Genomic DNA, 23776 nt, shown 5'->3' on the forward strand with positions numbered 1-23776 from the left:
TAAGCAACCACAGCATTTCTTAATTATAGATCAGCTGGAGACGTGTGAGAATAGACGCTAACAAACATTGACCAGCCAGAGCACAATCTAAGACAACGATATTTGAGATGTATGTAGGTCCGAACCTATCATTCTTAACTACTAATTCTTATAAAATCCATGATACATGCACATCGCACAAAACCAAAGTAACATTCCTCAAAAGCTAGCATCTACTACTTAAATACCTTTAACATTTATACCGTAGAGTTGAATATGATACAAAGGACTGCGTGAAGTGTGCCTCTCTTATTCTATCATACAGTACAAAGAATATAACACCACACTACAAAACCTCCCTTTTCCCAGCTACTGGTAGCCCATGGCCACTACTGGGATCCTAACCTTGTGCCCTCGGTTCCCTTTCATCAGAATCTCTCCAAAACTGTAACTACCAGTGAATGACCTAACAGTGAGGCTCACTGTTAATTGCCTTGAGGATCCAGCGAGCACTGTCATTGCTGGAGGGCTAGCCTCTAGGGCAACCTCAGGTGACATTCTTGTGGTGATGATGTATGTCTCGGTCTCAGCCACGTTGGTCACTGTTCTCTTTAGTGTTTGGGTTCCCTCGAGATGAGAGATTGTGATTGATGGGCTGTTGAGTTCCGAGGGTTTACCTTTGGTTGCATTACATGCTGAACCTGTGATGTTTCTCACTTCATCAGGGTCTACCTCTGGTACTACGCACAGGAAACTGATGTAGTCCCTGTAAGCTGTGCAGAAAAACAGATTCTTGAAGAAGTTTTGAAGATTATTCAATCATGTAATGTCATGGAGAATAGTGAAGTTTTGGCATAACAAACAAGTGCCAACAAAATTATTTGAAATAAGAAAAGCATACTCAGTAAAATGCATCCATCTTCTATTGTGTCACTTGGTTTGCTCTGATGTTTTGAATCATTCATTTGCTTTAACCAGTCACTAGATCTGACAAGTACTCTACTCTCAGTTCCTTGTAAACAAAACTTACTCTCTAAAAGGAAATCTAACTGGATCGCATACTAACAAGTTATATCGCATACTAGAAAAATGTCAATCAACAATGATACCATATATGATAATATTTATTTATGCTGATATAACTAATTTTCCCCTGCTTATACTTGTATATACTCAGAAAAAACTACTAGTATCTGCATATATAATATGACAAAAAAAGACATTTACTCATTAGAAGTTTTAATGGCACAAAATGTGCAAATTTAAATACTCCTTTGTCCCCAGAACTTGGTGTACGCATAATGGATGTAAGTTCTGATAATGGGTACGAAGAAGCCCATCATGGAATTTCTTGCATAACTATATTCATCTAGGCCGTGTGTTATAAAATATGGAAAAATAAAGGAAACACACATATCTATCATTGGACAATCATAATGAGTTTTGCGAAATCGTACGACAATAAGATAGTTTTGTATCAAAACTTTAAACAATATGCATCTTCAAATACGCAAATAGCTTACATGCATCGAAAATGAGTCCAGGATCCAGCGCAGCTTTTGGATTAACAGCTCCACTCCCAAAATCAAACGGTGTGGCTGGCAGCAATTTCACAGCTTCTGTCTCAGTGTACTGCTGTGCTTGAAGAGGCTTCCCTCCTCGATCCTTGGTCATAGCTGTTGTCATCAAAGCTGACTTGATAGCAGCTGGACTCCAGTGGGGATGCTTCTGCTTTATAAGTGCTGCTATTCCAGCGATATGCGGAGCTGCCATACTAGTCCCAGATTCCATGGCAAAACCTTCACCTGTTCAGCTTCAGCATGAGATAAATGGAGCAGAACTATTTCAAATGCATGCAAGGTCATTATGTAGCGCAAGTCCTTGAAATTTATTCTCCAGCCAATACATTGGTTCTCAGAATTATCTTTACCTATATATTCTATTCATGAACAATTCAAAATAGTCATCTGCAAACTCCGGGAATTTGTAAAGCTTACCAAACATGCATAAACAACTATTTACAAGCTATAGATTGAAAAACAGATGCTATTGTCATTGATCAAGCCACCTTTTTGCTATCACCTTTCTTATGTGTGTTACTTCGTTTTATGAAGTGGAGCACAGATAAAGACAACTTTCAAATATTTATTCTTCTTGCATTCCTTCAGGAAATTGTTCTGCAGTATGTTCATTACATTGATCTCTGGCACATCCCTGTCTATGATATGACAACTAAAACAATTTGCACATGCTCCTTTTTCTCTCTTCTGCATACTCACTACTATCAACTGTTGGAAATAGCCTTGTATTTCAGTACAGGAGACATGGAAAGAATCAGAAACGAAGCAGAAAATAAAACAGCATGGAGCTGGTGGTGCACTAACCAGTCCGACCGGTTGGGTGCTCTGGTGGAACACCAGCCGGTCGGACAGGTCCTCAGACTGCTGTCAGACTGATTTCTGTTTTTTGGAATCCTTTTGGGGTTAGAATTCCTGATCAGCATTTTACGTGGATTTAACTACAGGTCTTCCGTGTGTACAGTTTTGAGATTAAGCCTAAGAGATTTGCACATGGTAAAAGAGACGTAGAGAAAAACAAAGGAGAGAAATCTAGGGTTTGTAAGGATCTTTTGGAATGGTAAGACTAAGAAAGGATTTCTTGCATGTTCTTTTAAGAACACTAGAAAGATTGTATTTTTGTAATCTCTGATATAGAGAAGACTCAAAGCTCTGTAGATTTCGCGAAGGGTTTCAAGAAGAACAGGTTTTGGAGCTCAGGGTTCTGTTTTGGAGTTTGTCGGTCGACCACAGTGCTAGGCCGATCAACCGAATACGTGCATAGACCCTGGGTATGAATCAGGGCTTGGCGCTGTCGACCGCCAAACCCTGTAATGAGTTTCTGGTTCTGTCGTTTGATCGCTGTCGACCGCGAGTTTTGTGGCGGTCGATCACCAGTCGGGTCAGGCCCAGATTGAGGTTTCCTGTTCTGTTTGGGATTTGAGTTTAGTATAAATACCAAACACGTTTTAGGGTTTCTTTGGCGTAGTCAAGGAATTGTATTGGGGATATTTGGAGCACAAAAAAGAAATATTTTCTAAGCTATTGGTTAGGGTTTTGTTTGGAGAGAATTAGAGATTTGTTGGTGAGATTAGTTGGTTTGTTCAAGTGATTTGTAATCACAGTTTGTATTCTTCTTCTCTATTAGTGAAAACCTCATCTCCTTCTTACCCCGTGGACGTAGGCAACTTGCCGTACCACGTAAAATTTGTCGTTTGTGTTTGTATCGTTATTTTGCATTTTTTGGCTTTCTCTCTCGGCGTTTGGTTTGGTTCCTCGAAGCACAACGATTGGTGGTTTCCGCGCACAACAAGCCCCCCCTGGATGTAGGTGATTGCCAAACAACATAAATTCTCGTGTCTTTGTGTTCTTGTTGTTTTAGTTTTCTGTGGTAGATTGCTTCTCTTTTATTCGAATATCATTCTTTCTATGTTTCCCTATTGCCAAGGCGATTGTTTGCCCTAGGAAGACAGAGGAGATCTAGTTGGGCGATCTGGGAGATACTTACGCATCATGTGTTGATTCTCAATAACAACATAGTGTGTCTGGATTGTGTGAGTGTGTGCCCATAGAAATCGGGAAATTAGGACGCTATAGCGGACACGACCAGGGTTCAATCATCCCAGATTGCCATGGAACACGACCCGATTCACCAACTCCAGCAACCCAAAATTTAGAATGCAAACCAGTTAAAATTTTGACAAAAAAATTTTTTTTTTGAAGAACAAACAACAAAAAACACAAGAAATTAAGCAAATAATGTATACCTTATTGGAACATGATTCTCAAGTTTTTTTTTACCATTAGTGATATCAACTAGTATATTTCTTAAATTTGACTCTTGCAAAACCTCTAATTCCTACATTTAAGAACCGAACCTAAAGCGTACCGTATAAGCCTACCCCTCGTACCCGATTCCTAATGAGTGGCGGACCACACTCCTCTACCTATCTTGTGAACCAAAACGAACCGGATTCCATGCAACTATGTGTGTACCCACTCAAAAACATACTCTCTTATACACACATCCAAGCACATGCATACACGGGAGGAAGCAACTATGCACTTTTTAACTCTTTAAAAGTTGTTTTCGTCCCATCCCCACATGCACACACAAGAAAGAAACATCCTTCACACACACGCATATGTGTCTAGGATTTCAAAATATTTGTTTTCTCATTAGAAAGAACCAGTTCTTCTCACTTTCTCTTGGACAACCTACACTTGAGACGAATTAACCTTTTCTTCTGAAATAAAATGGCAGAATATGTATAAAACATACTTCTAATGGGTATAAAATTACGGAAGGTTGCTCATGCAACCAACGATGTAGCTATAGCTACAGTCACTTGGAGGGGCCATGGCCTCACCAAAAAAGTTCAAATTCTATTGGTCAAGATAGTCCCACTCACAAACATGTGGACCCTACAAAACAAATGTTCCTTGAGTTTTTTGACATTTTCTTTCTCGTATGCTCAGTAGGTCCTGGGCCCCTAAATTTTGGATCCCCAAAAACCAACTCTAATGACGTTTTATCATTATCAATGCCTGCCTCTATATTGTTCATATTTATATTTTTTATATATGTGATAATCAAAGAATCCAGCTATTAGCATCCAATAAATACACGATGTTCATCTTTATTTCTTACAGAACTCCCAAATTAGATGCAATTCTCTCTTAAGCAAATGATGGCAAGATATTTTTTCAGGCAGAAAATTCTGCATAATGTTTTGATTTCTTTCGCAGGGAGAGAAGAAATTTAAAGTCCTGTCTCCACCCCTGTTCATAAATAAGTTTAGTAACAAGGGTCCATCTTTCTTGCACTGAGACTACAGGAGATCCAGGGATCCAAGTGATATATTTTACATCATTTCTTAAAACTACTAGATACATAAACCGTTTCATTGATTAAACAATAGCCTGAAAGCAATAAACATGACCACTAGTGCAACGAGAAAAAACCAAGGATGATAAATAATAGTGAATGGACTGTAAACAAGGTCACAACTAACAAGTTCTTTCATCAAATACTCAAGTTTAAAAGGCATTAATTTACTAGCAAGTTATATAACATTTAATGGATGAGAGCATATCCCACCTAGATGTTTAGTTCTGTATGATGTCGCCAGACAAAATTTGAACAACTATGATAAAGAATGATTGAGTGTAGAAGTAAAGAAATAAAAATAAAATACCCAAGTAATTGGCTTCATCTGTTCCATTTGGTGCCCACGCAGCCCAAATAAGAGAGCCCGGAGCTAATATGTCCGGTTTGAGGACATCTGCATCTTGGAAGCTGAAATCTTTTACATCTGGCCCTCGGGAAGAAAATATTGCCACCTGAGGAGCTGAACTGTGAAGTATGGGTGCCAAACCATCAGCAACACTGGCTGTTGCTTGGAAACTTATTGGCCGCCCGGCCCAATCTCTTTTAGTGGAAGAGTTATAATAGTCTATAAGCACCTATACTTGCACAGTAGAGAAAAGTTAACAAGTCAAAAGTCAAATTCTGATAGAAAAAAACACTCAGTATGTGTTCTTCAACAAGAACAAACCTTGCTCATATATTACTACTGAACACGGAAACTTATTTGTTACTTGTCAAACAGTTACATAAAGTTTTGTTCGTTTGTCATCAATACTCTTATGAAGAAGGGAACTGGAAGGACTAGACACTTTACATGCTATCTTGAAAAGCTTTTACCTAAAAAATACAAGATAATTGGTTACATTGTGTTTACCTATACTACACGTCAGATAAGTTTCCTAAAGAGTCACCTAAAGAACACCCATCCATCTCATACGTATACAGATAGGTACATACATGCATATGAAAGGATACAGGTAAATAAGCTTATTTTACACTATGTAAATCAAGAAAGTGGATTTGAGACCTTTGCCTCTGTTGGTTTCACTTAATTTATCACTCACTCCACTCACATTAGGTAGTTGAAATATTGGTGCATTTCATGATAGGAAAGGTGAAATGTTACCTGGGCACTTCTAATCTGAAGCCAGACCCCTACCCAACATGTACCGTACGCAAACACCTTGGACACTCCTTGCATGTATGCAATACACTTATTCGGGCACGTACTCAATTATACATTACATGTTTTAATTTAAAACGCTTCTCATACATTTCTTGGACATATGTCCTACACTTCACATCCACTTTTTGAAACTCGTTGGACATAACTCAGGTTCCAAATTACGATCTTGAAGGATCGTTTGGATTCTAGTTCAAAAACTGGTGATATTCCAATTTATAATCCATATAATAAAAGATCATAAAAATGTTTTAGGAATTTTAATTCTCATCCTTGTTCTCACATAAATTATTAATTCCAATATAAAATATGTGTATATAGATATTTATATAGTCATGTCCCCGTACCCTACATTTTACAAACTTGTCGTGTCCCATATCTGTACCCATACCCATTCAACATAGGTGATGTCTCTGGCTTCTACAAGTTGACATGTATTCCCTTAATTTATATATGATTAAATAGTTCCTAGAAATAGAATAATGTTTCAATAAGATATCTAAGAGTTGCTTAAAATTCTCATCGTGGAACATCCAAATAGATGGTTGGCAAACACATGTAAAAGAGAGCTGACATGATTTGATTACCACTACTCACTAGAATAACAAAGCTTCTAGTTATGGAAGAAGCCTAAAGAGATTGATGCCTCTAAATAACTTCTTACATCCTATAAAGTTTTGTTTACAATCCAAGAAAACAGAGAATAAGGTTGTGCAAGACTTATGTACCCAAGTCTGTTTAATAACTTTGTCTATTCTATTACTTGACAGTTATCATCATCTAGTAACAAAGAAAAGCTTCACCAAATGAATAACCATAAATAACGGAATTTACCTTCGAGTGACTGACATCAGATATCAGTATTCCAGGAGTGGCAACAGGTACAGGGTCAAATTTGGTTCCTGGATAACTGTTCTCAACAGCAACAATGAAGCCAGCTGCTCCAAGACTCTTAGCTGTTTCCGAAACCTTTTTGATGGATGCAGTACCCGAAACAAAATTGAAGGAGTACCCACATAAAAGAATCTTTCCTTCCACCATTCTCCTATTTAATAGTTCTGGTCTCTGGCAGTCTCCAGGGTTGTATTTCAGGGCAGATGAATCAATCATCACATCATTTGCAGATACCAAGTTGTATGACCTGTTCCCATGTGTAGAAGCTGCATTTGAACAACAGGAAGAAATCGTTTAGATTGAAAATTTCAATCTGAGGATCTATCATAATTGGGACTAGGGAAAACATTAACATATAAAAAATGCAGAAGCCTGGTAAGTTACTGCCTTATAAAAATAGATAGCAGCACCTTTACCATCTACGAATTAGTGTAATGAGTTAAATGTTAGCACTAATGTGAAGTTTAATTAGGGTAACTGATAACCAGCTAGTGCCAAACTCAACTGCATTTTTGAAGGACCCACTCAAACTATTCACCTTTCAACAAAGATTAACTACAATATTTAGTCAGCAAAGCATTACAAAAGAAATACAAAATATTAGAAGGGAAAGTTTATAACAGCTATCCATGAAAAGCCTATAAACTCCACAGTAGGATAATTGGACATGGATCATTCAAAAGGCATCATGTCTGCAACCACCATAGTATGCACAGCAACTATGAACAAGTATAACAGTGCTATCTTGGATCATTCAAAAAGAGAATAGGTAGCCATGCCTCAAACACATTCAGAGTTGAACTTTTGTATCATACATATCAGTTGTCACAATTGACGGCCACTTTTAGCATCACTTCAAGCCTTTTCATATGATAGAACCTCATAACGTCAAAGGTATATGAAACATTCCCTCTAAATTTGGAACATGAGTCTCAACCCAGAGCACCTCTAATTACTCAGCATTCAACTCTTCCATGCACATCACTGCATCAAGATACTTGTCTAAACTTAAGCCTCCGATAAGTAGTACTAGAATAGTTAAGTACATGTGAGTAAACCAGAATGCAGTCTCAACTGTAAACCAGCCGTACTTTCTCAGTTATTTAAGTTTAGCTTTATAACCAAATGACTGTTATAGGTTAGTCTTTATATATATGTTGTTGGTCCAGTTAACAGCTCCAGACATAGGGCAAACATAGTCAGTGCCTTTGAAACACCGTTCATATAGTGACTCCTCACTATGGTTTTTATGAACAATTCAAGAATTGTTTTTATGAACATATAGTGACTGCTCAATATGGTTTTGAAACATAATTCATATAGTGACTCCTCAGTCTAGTGACTCCTCGCTGCAGACTCCTCGCTATGGTTTTTACGAACAATTCAAGAATTGTCAAGAAAATTTTTAACTTTACCACACCGAGCAATGCAAATATCATTCCCATATTTTTGGGCAGAAGCAAAAAATTATCTATAACTATTTATGCTGTACATCTAATTATAGTAATTGTTTTTATCCATGACAAACAAATAGAAATGTTATAATGATTTTTTTCCCATATGGATCTGTCAATCCTGGACTTTTTCCCATATGGATCTGTCAATCCTGAACAAATGAGGAAATTGGTAACTTACGTGACAATCCAAGCCCAGCTAAGATTTTTCCATTTCCCAGTGTCACATGGTTCTTGTATCGACGATCATCGACTGCTGCTGCTACAGTTGTAATCCAGGGGCTAAAGGATACCAACGTTTTCGGAAATGGACCTCCATTGCCAGCTGCCTGTGCAACAAAAACTCCAGCTTTCACAGCAGAGAGAAGTGAAGCATCAAAGGGGTTTAAGAATGTTGTTCTTGTAGTTGATGGTGGGCTATTTGGTCCTACTGAGAGATTAAGAATGTCAACACCATCACGAACAGCCTGTCACAAAATATTAGGCAAATTGGATGTACATAAGTAAACGAATTGCTCTCAGTTTAGTACTGCATAGATTATTTTACAAATTAACAAATAAGAAATAGTTTGAAATAAAATATAATAATACATCAGGTAAGTTACTGAACAATTGATGCTCCTTGCATGTACTAAAATAATGAGTGGTAAGCTCACACTATTACCAGTTACAAGTACTCACAGCACTCTGAAAAGAAATTTATCGTTTATGGACATCATGCTACTTCCCCCAGGATGGAGGCGGCTGAACAAAAATTGTACAAATAATAATAATAATAATAAAATAAACTTCAACTTAAATATTGAGATACTGACCTTGATTACTATTGAGAAACTAACGGATTGCAACTAGCGGATACAGTACCAACCATCAAACCAAGTACAACAGACAAAAGAAAGTTGTCACTCCCTACCCAATTATTTACAATTATTACAAAGAAACAATATTTATCCAAAGCATATGGAAATCAAGTAGTTCAGTGTTGAAATTTGAAAAAAGAGTACAATATGCACCCACAAAGATTAACAATTTTTTTTAAAGAATAATAGATATAGCTCTCAAACCCAATAGTAACTCAGAGGAAAAGGAAGTATATGTAAAATATAAATAGACAATTATCTGATTAAAAAAATGACAAGACAATATATAATATTCAGATAGAACAACTTAAATCAATAAAAAAATTTAATGGTCTATATTAACTTTAACCAACTCATAGCAAGAGCTCTAAGCATACCTGATCAATGGCAGCCACAACATCAGATACATAACCCCCAAAAAGTCTGTAGAGAACCTTGTAGACAGCAATTCTGAAGAACACAAGATCAGGCAAACCCAATTACGTTTAAAAGTGAAAAACTTAATACTACATTTCTGTCTGAAATGCCTAACCTTGCACGAGGAGCCATGCCACTTGCTTTGCCAAACTCATGCCCATGCATTCGTACTGGAATGCCATTATTTCCAGCAGCAATCGCTGCTGTATGGCTGAGAACATTGGGGAAACATTCAATACACAAAAAGAGCAATCTATGGTTTAGTAAACATATAAATCAGACAGCTCAATGAAAAGTGTTTAACTATATATAACAAGTTGTGGAGTTAAAAATATGTGAATTTTCTCTCTCTCAAAAATATAGTGAATTTCCTCCATAGTGAAGACAGAATGTAAAGCTGCATTTGGACTCAAGTGGCAAGCTTGCTTAGTCATAGAACAGATTGACATTTTACAAGAGGCATGACCAACATAATTAAACTTCAACAGGAACAAAGACATGCAAAACCAACAATGATAAAGACATAAATGCCACGTACAGCAACCAGAACAGGAGGTAACTCCATGTAACTTTGCATTATGAGAATTCTTACAATTTTCAGAAGTTATATAATAATAGACTATCACAGCTTCACGTAGAATAATAAATTTCATCAATAAATTGTCAATAGTAAAACATGTATCAGTTTTGTAAACATTATTATGCATAGGATGAGGATTGACATGGGCTTTTCCGCTATATGCAATATTCACAATATTTAAGAGATATTGGAACTCAAGCTAAGATTTCTCACAGGCACTCACCTTCCATGACCATCTCCATCTAATGGGGATGCGAATTCAATTCCAGGATTGAAAGCTCCAGCAGCAATGGCTGCTTTTGCAAAATGTTGAGCACCAACTATCTTCCCATTACAGAAGTTCCTCTTTGTGTCAGGATCAATCTCACACTTTCCTCTGTACCGGGGAAGCGGCCCATATGGATCTGAATTGTGAGAAGCAAAGCTTGGGTGCTTTGGATAAATTCCTGAGTCCACAAAACCAATCACAACATCCTCTCCTGCCCTATCAAAGCCACCTCCTGTTGGCCATACTCCTGTTGGGAGACCAAGAAATTGAGGCGTGTGAGTGGTCAACTTCCTTACTTTCATATCTTTTTCCAGGTACTTCACTCCAGGGGCTCTGCTGAGAACTTCTGCCTAAAACCAAATGAAATTTCTTTAGAGAACAAACTTGACTAGAAAATAAAAATTTGTCAAACTGAAGAATGAGGGAACTTTAACCAAATTAGATGAAACATAATGAAAATACCTGTTCAGCGGTCATGTGAACAGAGAACCCATTAAGAAGATGGTGGTAGCTATATAGCTTCGTGTAAGTCCCAGCATCAAAGAGTGAATCAAGAAGTGCATCATGTTGCCTCACAAGGTGATCAGAATATGATGTAAATAACTCACTGGGAGAGATAAAGGAATGTCAATAACGAGTGTGGCTCATAGCCAAAACTCTGGAAAAAACACAATTATAATCAACATGATAGATTTATTTGGATTAAAAGGCTTCATCGCTCTTCCACTTCTGTGTTTTTTTTAATGTGATGCGGCAGACTTCCTGCTTAGAGTGGGACCTTCCTAGCTTCTCAAGTTTCATCAGCATATAATGCAAAAGAATTCCTGCTTAGAGTGCTGCAACCTCATTAGTTTGTTAAGTTTACACCACGCGTGTGCGCACACAAGAACCTTGCCTCAGTTATATAAGTATTGTCCTACAGAAGAAGAGTATCGAAGCTTATGCTGTCATAAGGAATGCTTAGAACTATTTAGAACCATAAAGTAGTTTCAACGACATCCATTTTAAACCACTACCATAAAAACCCGTGCACAAATAAAAATTAGAGTTTGAAGCATAACCATCTTCCATGCAGAATATGACAAAATCAATCTGTAAAAAATATATTTAAAAGGTTCCAGCATGCTTCCCCAGGACTGCACTTCATTTCCAGTAGGAAAAAATCAGTACAACAAATGTCTACTCGTTATATACACGAACACATGCGCTAATGATGCATATGCAAGTTAAGCATTGATAATAGACAATAAGATAGCAAGGCTTCAGCGCTCCACGTCAGCAGTTGACATACCCATTAAAAGATAATGAAAGTGGAGGAATGCCTAGTTTAACTGACCAGACTGGAGGAGATATAGATGATGTATTTGGATGGGTCTACAAACTGGCTAAGAAGTACTATAGATGATGTATTTGGATAGTCTACAAGCAGGCTAAATCTTCAGAACAGCTCCTTATCAGTCGAGTAACTCTTGAAAACCAGTTGACTGATCATCATACTTCTTCTTGATCCAAAGTTAATCCACGCAAGACTGGTCATAAACTTCTAATCCGTTCCATGAGGGATGCAGTGGAACGCCAAAGAAATGTTGTTTATCTAGGATAGAAGCTCAACTCAATTGGAATATAGGTGTACTGTTATCATATCTTATACAGAAAGAGTGGACTCTTTGATATTCAACCTATAACATGTCTACATGATGTAATGATGTAATCACTTACCTAGTTACCTATTGAATATAACACAGGAGAAAGCAGGGTAATATTCACTCTCTCACAGGAAATAGTCTTTGCAATTTTTTTCTCATCAGATCTAATTTTCTTTGTAATCTAATTAGAGCGGATTGGAGGACTAATCCATCCGCTCTCAGATTTAGGTCATTGATACATGTTTGTGTGTATAAGTACTAAATACATGCAATGATGTACTTAATCACAACAAGAAAATGTCATCAAGAAACTAACAAGGAGAAATGATGAACTTCAGAAAGAGATGGAATCGGAGAAGGATAGTACCACATAGCAATGCAAAAAGGATAACAAGATTAATAGAAAAAAGAAATGGGAACAGGAAAAAAAAAATAATAGCAAGTATATAAGAAAAAAAAAGAGTGAAGTGAGGGGATAGATCCAGAACCTGGTAATATCAGTATCTTCTGCTAAATCTACAGATGTTGCAGAAAATCCCTCGATACCACCATTATAACTCACTACAGGTTCTCCTTCCATGGTGACAATATAAACATCTCCACTTCCAAAAACTAGGAGCGGAAAAACAGCAAGCATCATGTATCGTAATGTCATTTTCTTCATTTGCATCATCATAACGATAAATGAAGGAAAATTCTGAAGTCGACCTCTGTGTCTACAAACGATAATAAGATGGAGTCAGTAGTAAAAAATATTAAAAACAATAATGCATTGATCGAAGTCAATTGAAAAGAGCACTTAAATGTTACTTTCACATGGTTGCAACAGGTTTTAATAAAAGATAGAATATATACAAGGCATCAAGAAGGATACTTCTCACAGGAAGGAATGCATTGAATTAAGAAGCAGGAAAAGAGGGAAATAAGAGTTATCAAGTCATACATCCTTTTTGGTATGTTCTCACAATCAACTTCAAATGATCAACATCAATAAATAAAAATTTAAGTTAGGTGGTTTTGATGGTGTAGTATGTAGGCTTCCACCATGAGCATGAGTGAAACACCAGAATAGCATGATGTAAGGCCCATACTGGCAACTTCAAACAGTCAAACTAGACTGTCACATCGTGAGAAGAGGATACGGAAGTAAGATAGGCTAAATATGAAGGATATTTCTGCCGCCAAGAGCTTGAATATAGAGCAATGCTTGTCCATATTTTTACCTGCAACTCTGATGGTACAGTGAAAATTCCTAGGCTGCAAATTACATTGGTACGGGTCTATCACATAAAACTGCAAATGGAGAAGAAAATGGTTGAGCTAAACAACAGAATATAGAAGAATGTTATTCTTTTAAGCTGCATCTATGTACCAGTCATCAAAGCATGAAACACCATGAGCATGTCCAAGATCAAGTTGATAAACCATCCGAAACAGAAAAATGAATCTTTTGAGCCTCAATTTCAATGTACAACCATAAGGGGATCTGAATACTGACAACATATATAGAGATAAAGTTTTTAACCAAAACTTGTATGCATAAATATTAACAATAAATCAAAGACTCCAACATGGCAAGGTTGCCACTCATGAAAATTACCATCCAGCAACACTTATTAAATCCAAAAAGGACAGGAAATACTTCCCACAGCAAATAGAGAATCATGTATATGGATTTCTAGCACTGTCTTGTGCAGGATTATACAATTAGGAACAAATAAAAGTGTGCAAAGCACCATAAAAAGACAGTTTAACTAATCAAAACCAAACTTGCAATAGAATAGAAACAAAAAGCGGAGCTGATTCACACGAACTTCATTAACTACTTAGGCTCGCAACCTATAGTTCCACGATTAAATAAGCAGGGAGTTGTTTTTTTTTTTTTTTTTTTGGTGGGGGGGGGGGGGGGGGGGAAAATCTTACTGTTTCTTTATCTAGCAAAGCGAAAGAAAGCCCAATTTGTTATTTTTGTCATATCAAACTGACAACAACAATGTGCATGGGTCGGTTTTGTCTTAATTTAACAATTTTACTGTGTGGAAGCATTCAACACCAAATGCAGAGAAAGAGAAAAAGTGTGTCATCAAATAGAAATTTCCAAGAATATAGCTGAAGTAGATAAGTTAGAAGAGCTCCAAAAATAATTACTGAGAGAAAGCTTCAATAATGCAGAATAATTTTAAAGGAAAAGGAGAAGACGAAATAAGACATGACCATTAAAAATTAAAAATGCAGCTACTTTCAAGAACCACTCGTCCAAAAGCTTGTCATAGTATTAGAGAATGCATGTTTCAAAAAAAAACATGGTTCAAAAAATCACCATTACCAAAATTAAACTATATTCGTCAGTTCTCCTCTTCAAGCTAGATATTACTCTCTCTCAAAACAAAGAACATGAACTTGAGGTCTTCCAAGACATTGAAGAATCTAGAGTTTTTACAGCAGTAGAAATTAAAGGAATAAGCAAAACCTCCTTGTTAAATTTCTAATATATTTAAATAGCTTTACCATCCATCAACGGGAAGAAAACAGGAGACAAGTGTCAGAAACAATGTGCATTGTTCCGCTCAATCACTTTGAACTGGTTTTAAATTTGTTTTCCTTAATTTTAAGAAATGAAAGCATCGAAATTAAAACCCACTAGCAACAAATTAATAAAAAATTCCCAGCGCATAACGCGATTTACTTTCAGATTTCCAAAACATTGGAATAACACATTATTTAAAATTCTCATCATTAACGAAAACCACCTGAGAACTACACTTGGACCCAACATTAAAGACATATTCTTCATTATGAAGCAAAAAAAACACCATACTAACGGAATCCAATGCGAAAAAATTGCACCTTTTCAACTTGTTCTCAGCAAACTCCGGAATCAGAGAAAGCAAGACCTATAGATCTCATTTTCCCGTCAAAACAAGAAAAGATGAATGAATACGTGCGTGCAATCTACTACAATTCCCAAAATCGCTTCAAAAACAGAAGAAATCAAGTAAAAATGGCAAAAAAATTCTCAAAAGCTAGGGTTTACTAACCTTGATCACTGAAACAACCATAAACAAACGATCCAGAATGATCAAGCCACTGCCACACAACTAAAAACTCTCAAAAGCTAGGGTTTCGTAAGCAGCGACCAAGTCCAAGAAAGGAATCGTACGATTACGCCATTAAAGTAACCTGAAGTCACAGTAAATTAAAGAGAGAGAGAGAGAGGTGAGATGAAAAGGCAAGGGTTAGGGCTCCGAGAGAATGCAGATAATCACATTTACGGCATGAGGAGCGAGAAAGAGAGACTCAAGCTCGTGGTTCTAATGGAGGCAAGGAATCTCGCGAGCTGGTATTTACGGTTCTGCCACTGTGAGAGCTAGGAGAGAGAGAGAGAGCGGGTAGCGTCCCCAATGCGGAGGAGAAAGCGAGGTATTAACGCGGATTGGTGCGGTTACCCGCGGTGGAATATAAGTAGTTGAAGTTTGAGAACGATGGGCGGATAGCGCGGGTTTAGGTCAGTTGGTGTGGGCGGGGAGAAGGAAGCGTTATGGTGGTCGGCGGAGTAAATTACCGCTGGCTGAATGGGCGGAGTCAGTGACAGTGGCCCAAGTTCGAGTGTCGGCCCCCTTGTGCCTTTGTCTTCTGTTCATGGACTCATGCTGTGTAAGCTAGTCCTATGACGAGAATCACCCAATTAATTTTCTTCACTTGACGCTTATTCAATATATATAAATTAAAGGGCATTCATTCATATCCTATCTTACAAAACGAGTGGATATTTTCTTTTTAGTGTACTTGTATAAGAGGAATATTTTTTTTTTCAATTGAAATATACCACAAAACCTACCTCAGTTGTCAAACTGTAAATTGTAAAAAGTCACGAATCCGAGTTTTTAAGTAAAAAAAAGTGATCATTGATTATGAGTTAAATGATTTTAATATAAAAGGCCAACTTTAATATGTTAATGTAGTTGATTTCTTATTTATATGCAAATGAATTATAATATCATTGTTTTGAGATTCATATAGTTTGTGTTTATATTACTTGATCTTCTCTAAACTTTTCACACAAAATCGATGACTCATTTACTTGAACATCATGCATACACAATTGAAAAACATAACATCAGTTATTATCTGATTTTAAAAGTAATTTATACATTCTGAACTTACATGTTAAGCATAATTTTATTTGTTGGTGACTGTATTTCCCGTGACATAAGGCTAGAACATGTAAGACTGAGATCATCAAAACATGAAAATATTCTTTGCATATAGAAATTTATATTTCTACTGTGTCTTTATTTACGGCAAGTGCAAAGTTATTATGGTGCATGCAAAGTTAATAAGATATGAGTTTTTCTTAGTACTTTTTAGATATGATGGTTTGTTTTAGTGAACCTTTCATATTTGATCAATTAACACTCACTCGATGGTCCGGTCCCTATCTGAGCGCATGTGAGGAACGGACCCCATCAAATTTTGTCTCCATTCTTTTGCACTAGTCTTTGCATGTGCTTTGTGCTCCTCCTTTTAGATATTCCTGTTTTGCTCACTTGACTTGCGAGCAATGCACCACTCAAAAAGTTAGAACAAGCGTTGGAAAATTGATTTTATAGTTAATGCTTTCTAATTTAATTATTAACAGTCCATTTACTCAAAATATTAAGTTAATTGAATGTCAGCGCGTAACTCTGTATAGGTTTAAAAGTAGACGCTTCTTTATAAGTTCAGTTTTTTTTTTCAGTAATACCTTACGTTAATATATATATATACTATAATATATATATATTATTATATATATATATATATATATATATATATATAAATATATATATATATATATTTATATTTATTATATAATAATTATATTATATATTATATATATATATATATATAGAACGGGAGCGCTGACGGAGCGTAGGAAAATTCCTACGCTGCAATGTCGTATTGACATTGATGAGCCCCTCCCTACTAGTCACTCGGTGTGGAGCTCAGCATAGCTTATACACTTGTAGCGTTAAAATTTCCTACGCTGCCCAGTCACGCTACTGTTTTCTCTCATATATATATATATATATTATTATATATATATTATTTATATATATATATATATATATAATATGTATATATTATTATTACAACACACTAGTAGAAAACGACAATCTAGACCAGGAAAAAATTTCCGCTACGGTTGGGACAAACTAACAAAATTTTCCGTCTAGTTTGACAAACGAGACGGAATTCACCTAGACGAATATCGTTAGGTTGACCTACGTCAACGCTAGACGGATTCCGTTTAGGTTGCCTCAACCTAGACACGCGAATTTTCGTCTAGGTTGCAGTAGTCAATCTAGACGCGAATTTGTCTAGGTTGAGTCAACCTAGACGGAATTCCGTCTAGGTTGCCTAGGGCAATCTAAAACGTTTGACAGCCGCCCAGCCCCCCCCCGCCCGTTGGCCTTTGTATTTGATAGATAATTGCAAAACATTTAAGGCTAATTTTGTTTCTAGTGTTTGTGGTTATTTTCTCTTTCAGGCATCAACAGCTAGCGCTGAAAGATTTCTAATCAATAGTTATAAGATGCAGTTTATATGTGGTATAATCATAAGGTATGAAGAGAGGTTTGTATTAATACAGTGTATGACTTTATCTAAAGCTCAAAATATATATACCAACACAAGTTTGTTCAATGATATTTGGTTTCAAACTTTGTTTAGAATGTGTTTTTGTTTCATCTCTACATACTTATAATATACTATAATGTATGTCATAAAATATAATACATCTTCATAAGTCATATTAAATTCTTATTTTATGAAAAACAGGCTTTTCTATCACTGCTCAAACCGATAGCTTTTCAAAAATAAAATTGCATTCCAAAGTTACTTTTCAAACATGCTTATTCCTCTCGTTTTATAAACTTTCCTAAAGTTATCTTATTGTTGACAACATTGGCATAACTTTTAAATGCCCGTAAAATCCATTTATAACGTGAGTTTTCATAATGATTGTTTTCGTGACGCGCATGTACGTTGCGGTGAACCGCAATTGTCCAGAGAGCAACTCTGGTTTCAGCTAGGGTCGCGGTCCGTGGTTCTGACGGTCGGAGATATTAAGGTTGCACTATAGGTATATCTTGTTTTGTTTTTCTATGGTTTTGGTCTTTGTTACTTGGGTTTTTACTGATTGTATTGGTTGTTATAAATACTCTACTACTTCAAACTAAAATTTAGAAAATTGAATTACTTAAGTTTAACAAGTTTACAGTGTTGTAGAGGATGTATGTAGTGCGTTGTTTCAAGCTTGTTTCAAAAGAGCGGTTTTTCACAAAGAAGAGCCTTGTTTTAAGTTGAAGGTCATCTCATCATATTTTTCAGATCTTCTTGTTCTTGAGAGTTTGTTCCTAACTTTCATTATATATAGCTTATTTATTTCACTTTCATTTGATTAGCTATATTCATTGAGTTATATTATGTTTATTCACTGTTTATCAACCACCTCTTTTGAGCTTAATATCGTTCATATCATATAGTGTGGGTTGTGGGGTGTGATTTTAGTGAGGTGGTGAGTTATTGAGCTTCTACTTGTTTTTGAGAAGAATCATTGTATTTAACTTTTGATTTGAGAGAATCACTTGTAGATACACTGTACACCCGAGAGAAGTGTGGGGAAGAGAGACGGTAAATAAATAGGAAGTGACGTCGTTGACAACCTAGGGGAGGTGTTAATGAGCTTGAGGAGGAGGAACGGGCGTAGATTCCTCACTAGTGTGTAAGTGTAGATTGTTGAGTGATTGTGTAGTGTGAGGTTTTCGGTTGAACTTGTAACAGAGTGTGTAGAAGTTGGCTTCCACCGGATTGGATGATAGTGATATTCTCGGGGTGAGAAGGGGGACGTAGGTGTGGGGACGATGTGAAAAATATCGTGTTTTGTGTTTTGTGTTGTCTAATATTTATTCTGTCAGTATTTTATTCGTCTCTATTGGGTCTTATTGTTTATATATCTTGAAGAACTTGATTACATAATTTTAATTAGATTTTAATCGATTAGGTTAGATAGATGTAATCACCTCCTCTAGGGTTAACACATTTCTATATCCTCGTTAATTCCCCCCTTCTCCCCGACCTTTCTCTCTATGGAATGTACGTGGCTTGCACGTGATAATTTAGTATATATAAATATTAGTATATATATATATATATATATATATATATATATACTAGGTGGAATACACGTGCACTGTACGTGGTCAAATATTATAATTATTTACTTTAAGTTTATTTATTTACTATAACATGGTTGTAAAAAACTTTATAATTATTGTAAGGAAAAGTTGCTTCCCGGCCCTAAATTTTAAATAGCAATGTCACCCAGCCCCTCATACCTTTACCTATGCGCTGCAACCCCCAACTTTTGAAAAATTTGTGCCCCAACCCCTTCAGCTCACCTCTCCCCAAGTTTCAATGCATAACTTGTTAAAATCCCAACTTTACCCTCAACAAGCTTCCTTCTTTCTTCCTCCTCCAGTCCTCCTCCTCCACTCCCCCCTCTGCCCCCTCCCTCAACTCTCTCATCCTCTCCTCCTCCCCTCCTCCTCTTCGATCCCGCGATGGCGCCGACTCCCTCTCCCGCACCGAGATCCGTCGTTTTTTGGGGTTTTTCTAATGGCCGACGACTCCGTCGCCGTTCTTAGCGACGTCGACGACGAAGACGCCTCCCCGGTACAATTTTTTTTTAGGAAAAGATGCAATTTTTATCTCTTTTTTTGCATTCTAGGAACGAATTTCCCCCCTTTTTTGTTGATGATTTTTTTGTTTTGGTTTTCTGTGAATAAGGGAAAGGGCAAACCTGGTGCTTGACGAAATGCTTCGGTGGAGAAAAAGTTTGTGTTTTGGGTAATTATGTTAAGGTGGAAAGTTGTTTTATGTAAAAATGAGTATGGGTGGCTATATGTTTGATGAAATGGCTCAAAAAACTCAACTTTCTGCTGTAATAAGGAGTTTGGACATGTATTGTGGCTTTGTTTTTATGTAGTGTTAAGCTTTTGGAGTCTGATGAGCTATTGAACTCTTTGTTTGCTCAAAAAACTCTTTAATGAGCTTTCGGACATGTACTGTAGCTCAAAAAACTCGACTTTTTGCTTGACGACATTGCCGACGACTCCGCCGTCGTTCTCAACGACGTCAACAAATGTTAATTTCAGGTTGAGGGTCACGATTGCTTACCAGAGAGAGCGTTGAAGCGCTTGGCGCATGGTGACATGTCAGTGGAGATTGTGTTTATTACTGATATATAAATAAGTTTTATTAGAATAAATTAAGAAATTGAGAGTGAAGAGTTTATTAGTTTCTCCTCCTCTGGATTATGTGAAATATTTATGAATGTGCAAAGTGTAGATTTGCTCAATGTATGTTTAGTATTTGTACTGATTGGATCAGTCATCATTGTACAAGTATATAAAGAAGATATGTTATCTGTTATGTCATCGGAAACATGTTAACTTTCACAGTTCGCTTGTTAAGTTACACTAATAACATGTTAACTTTCACAGTTCTCTTGTTAAGTTACACTGATAACATGTTAACTTTCGTAGTTTGCTAGTTAAGTTACACTGATAACATGTTAACTTTGGATGGTAAATTGATAACTATTATCCATTATTCGTTATCTATTATTTCTGGTCATATACACGTTAATATAGTTCTCATTTAACATGTTAACTATAATACGTAGCATGTTAACATAATTCATTTACGTGTTCTCATTTAACCTTTAACTCATTTAAATACGTATTATAGTTAACATGTTAATATAATTCATTTACGTGTTATAAATAAATATTTCATGAATATAGTTCATTTACGTGTTAGAGTTAACTATAAATAGCTTTTGTGTGTATGATGGTTGAATCGCAAGAGGATCAAAAACTTGTTCTCTCTTTATGTTTGGAAGCTAGCGCTTTATTCGTGCTTCTTGTAAATTTGTAGCTGTTAAGTTTTATCTAAAATATGTGAACTATAGCTGATTAGATGATAACATTTAGCGTTCATTGTAAAGTATAATTGCATAACTATTAATTTTTTTCTTTTAAATCTTAAGTTTAGTATGTAGACTGTTAAGTTTAGTACATTGACTGTTAACTTTTTTCTTTAAAATGTTAAGTTTTGCTAATTAACTGTTAAGTTTTACCTAGTACATGTGAACTATAGCCGATTAACTGTTAATTAGGAGTTGTTCCATATAAGTATAATTGAGTAATTGTTATCTTTATTCTTTTAAATGTTAAGTTTTATGCTATACATGTGAAATATAACGAGTTATGTTAACATGTTGCTTGTCTGTTTATATATAATAGTTAACATGTAAGTTGTGATAGTTATCAGTTTATATATAATAGTTAACATGTAAGTTGTGATAGTTATCAGTTTATATATAAACATGTTAAATCAAAGTATTAACATAGTTAACATGTAAGTTGTGATAGTTAACATGTTAACTATTATATATAAACTGATAACTATCACAGTTTACATGTTAACTATAATATGAATGCATGTTATTTGTAAAAAAACAACATGTTATCTATCACAGGGAAAATTTTACCATGTAATGGATTATAGTTAACATATTATCAGGATAATGGTGTTAATTAACATATTACAAATAATAGTTAACATATAATGGATTATAGTTAACAATTTACTAAATATAGTTATCAATTTACCATCCAAAGTTAACATGTTATAGGTGTAACTTAACAAGTGAACTGCGAAAGGTGTGTGTGTGTGTGTGTGTGTGTGTGTGTGTGTGTGTGTGTGTGTGTGTGTGTGTGTGTGTGTGTGTGTGTGTGTGTGTGTGTGTGTGTGTGTGTGTGTGTGTGTGTGTGTGTGTGTGTGTGTGTGTGTGTGTGTGTGTGTGTGTGTGTGTGTGTGTGTGTGTGTGTGTGTGTGTGTGTGTGTGTGTGTGTGTGTGTGTGTGTGTGTGTGTGTGTGTGTGTGTGTGTGTGTGTGTGTGTGTGTGTGTGTGTGTGTGTGTGTGTGTGTGTGTGTGTGTGTGTGTGTGTGTGTGTGTGTGTGTGTGTGTGTGTGTGTGTGTGTGTGTGTGTGTGTGTGTGTGTGTGTGTGTGTGTGTGTGTGTGTGTGTGTGTGTGTGTGTGTGTGTGTGTGTGTGTGTGTGTGTGTTATATATATATATATTGTGTGTGTGTGTGTGTGTGTGTGTGTGTGTTGTTTTTTAAAATTTTCCCTGTGATAGATAACATGTTGTTTTTACAAATAACGTGCGTTCATATTATAGTTAACATGTAAACTATGATAGGTAAAACTTAACAGTTAATTAACAAAACTTAACATTTAAAGAAAAAACTTAATAGTTAATCGACTATAGTTCACATGTACTAGGTAAAACTTAACAGTTAATTAGCAAAACTTAACATTTTAAAGAAAAAAGCTAACAATCAATGTACTAAACTTAACAGTCTACGTACTAAACTTAACATTTAAAAGAAAAAAATTAACAGTTATGCAATTATACTTTACAATGAACGCTAAAAGGTTAACATCTAATCAGTTATAGTTCACATGTTTTAGGTAAAACTTAACAACTACAAGTTGACAAGAAGCATGAATAAAGCGCTAGCTTCCAAACATGAAGAGAGAACAAGTTTTTTATCCTTTTGTGATTCAACCATCATACACACAAAAGCTATTTATAGTTAACTATAACACGTAAATGAACTATATTCATGAAATACTTATTTATAACACGTAAATGAATTATATTAACATGTTAACTATAATACGTATTTAAATGAGTTAAAGGTTAAATGAGAACACGTAAATGAATTATATTAACATGCTACGTATTATAGTTAACATGTTAAATAAGAACTATATTAACGTGTATATGACCAGAAATAATAGATAACGAATAATGGATAATAGTTATCAATTTACCATCCAAAGTTAATATGTTATCAGTGTAACTTAACAAGCGAACTGCGAAAGTTAACATGTTATCAGTGTAACTTAACAAGCGAACTGCGAAAGTTAACATGTTATCAGTGTAACTTAACAAGCGAACTGTGAAATTTAACATGTTATCAGTGTAACTTAATAAACAAACTGCGAAAGTTAACATATTTCCGATGACATAACATATAACATATCTTCTTTATATACTTATACAATGATAGCTGATCCAATCAGTACAAATACTAAACATACATTGAGCAAATCTACACTTTGCACATTCATAAACATTTCACATAGTCCAGAGGAGGAGAAACTAATAAACTCTTCACTCTCAATTTCTTAATTTATTCTAATAAAACTTATTTATATATCAGTAATAAACACAATCTCCACTGACACATCACCATGCGCTAAGCGCTTCAACGCTCTCTCTGGTAAACAATCGTGAGCCCCAACCTGAAATTAACATTTATTGACATCGCCGAGAACGGCGACGGAGTCGTCGACAATATTGTCAAGTAAAAAGTCGAGTTTTTTGAGCTACAGTACATGTCCAAAAGCTCATCAAAGAGTTTTTTGAGCAAACAAAGAGTTCAATAGC

At 35.8% G+C, this 23776-nt stretch overlaps 1 protein-coding gene across 3 annotated transcripts; it reads right to left on the minus strand.

Annotated features, from left to right (window-relative positions):
- On the minus strand, positions 109-15631 carry LOC109840355 (subtilisin-like protease SBT2.5). Of its 3 annotated transcripts, XM_020408968.1 has the most exons (14): positions 15474-15631; positions 15246-15387; positions 13580-13700; positions 13431-13500; positions 12696-12923; positions 11024-11168; positions 10517-10911; positions 9829-9924; positions 9674-9746; positions 8618-8903; positions 6923-7248; positions 5234-5501; positions 1503-1784; positions 109-752 (listed from the first exon to the last, which is right to left on the minus strand). In XM_020408968.1, exons 5-14 carry the CDS (start codon positions 12881-12883, stop codon positions 349-351), a joined length of 2463 nt encoding a protein of 820 aa, XP_020264557.1. In that variant the 5' UTR covers positions 12884-12923; positions 13431-13500; positions 13580-13700; positions 15246-15387; positions 15474-15631; the 3' UTR covers positions 109-348. The 3 variants fall into 3 exon arrangements, with proteins under 3 accessions (XP_020264557.1, XP_020264558.1, XP_020264559.1); XM_020408969.1 differs by lacking the exon at positions 13580-13700 and having other exon boundaries at positions 15246-15631; XM_020408970.1 differs by lacking the exons at positions 13431-13500; positions 13580-13700 and having other exon boundaries at positions 15246-15631.

This window comes from Asparagus officinalis, chromosome 5, assembly GCF_001876935.1.
Source record: "Asparagus officinalis chromosome 5, Aspof.V1, whole genome shotgun sequence".
NCBI lineage: Eukaryota > Viridiplantae > Streptophyta > Magnoliopsida > Asparagales > Asparagaceae > Asparagus > Asparagus officinalis.

Coding starts and splice junctions, on each gene's coding strand:
- LOC109840355 (XM_020408968.1), bottom strand. CDS start 12,883: ATGATGATGCAAATGAAGAAAATGACATTACGATACATGATGCTTGCT. Junction 9,925..10,516: donor GATGGAGATGGTCATGGAAG/GTGAGTGCCTGT, acceptor CAATGTTCTCAG/CCATACAGCAGCGATTGCTG. Junction 1,785..5,233: donor AGATGAAGCCAATTACTTGG/GTATTTTATTTT, acceptor GAAGCTGAACAG/GTGAAGGTTTTGCCATGGAA.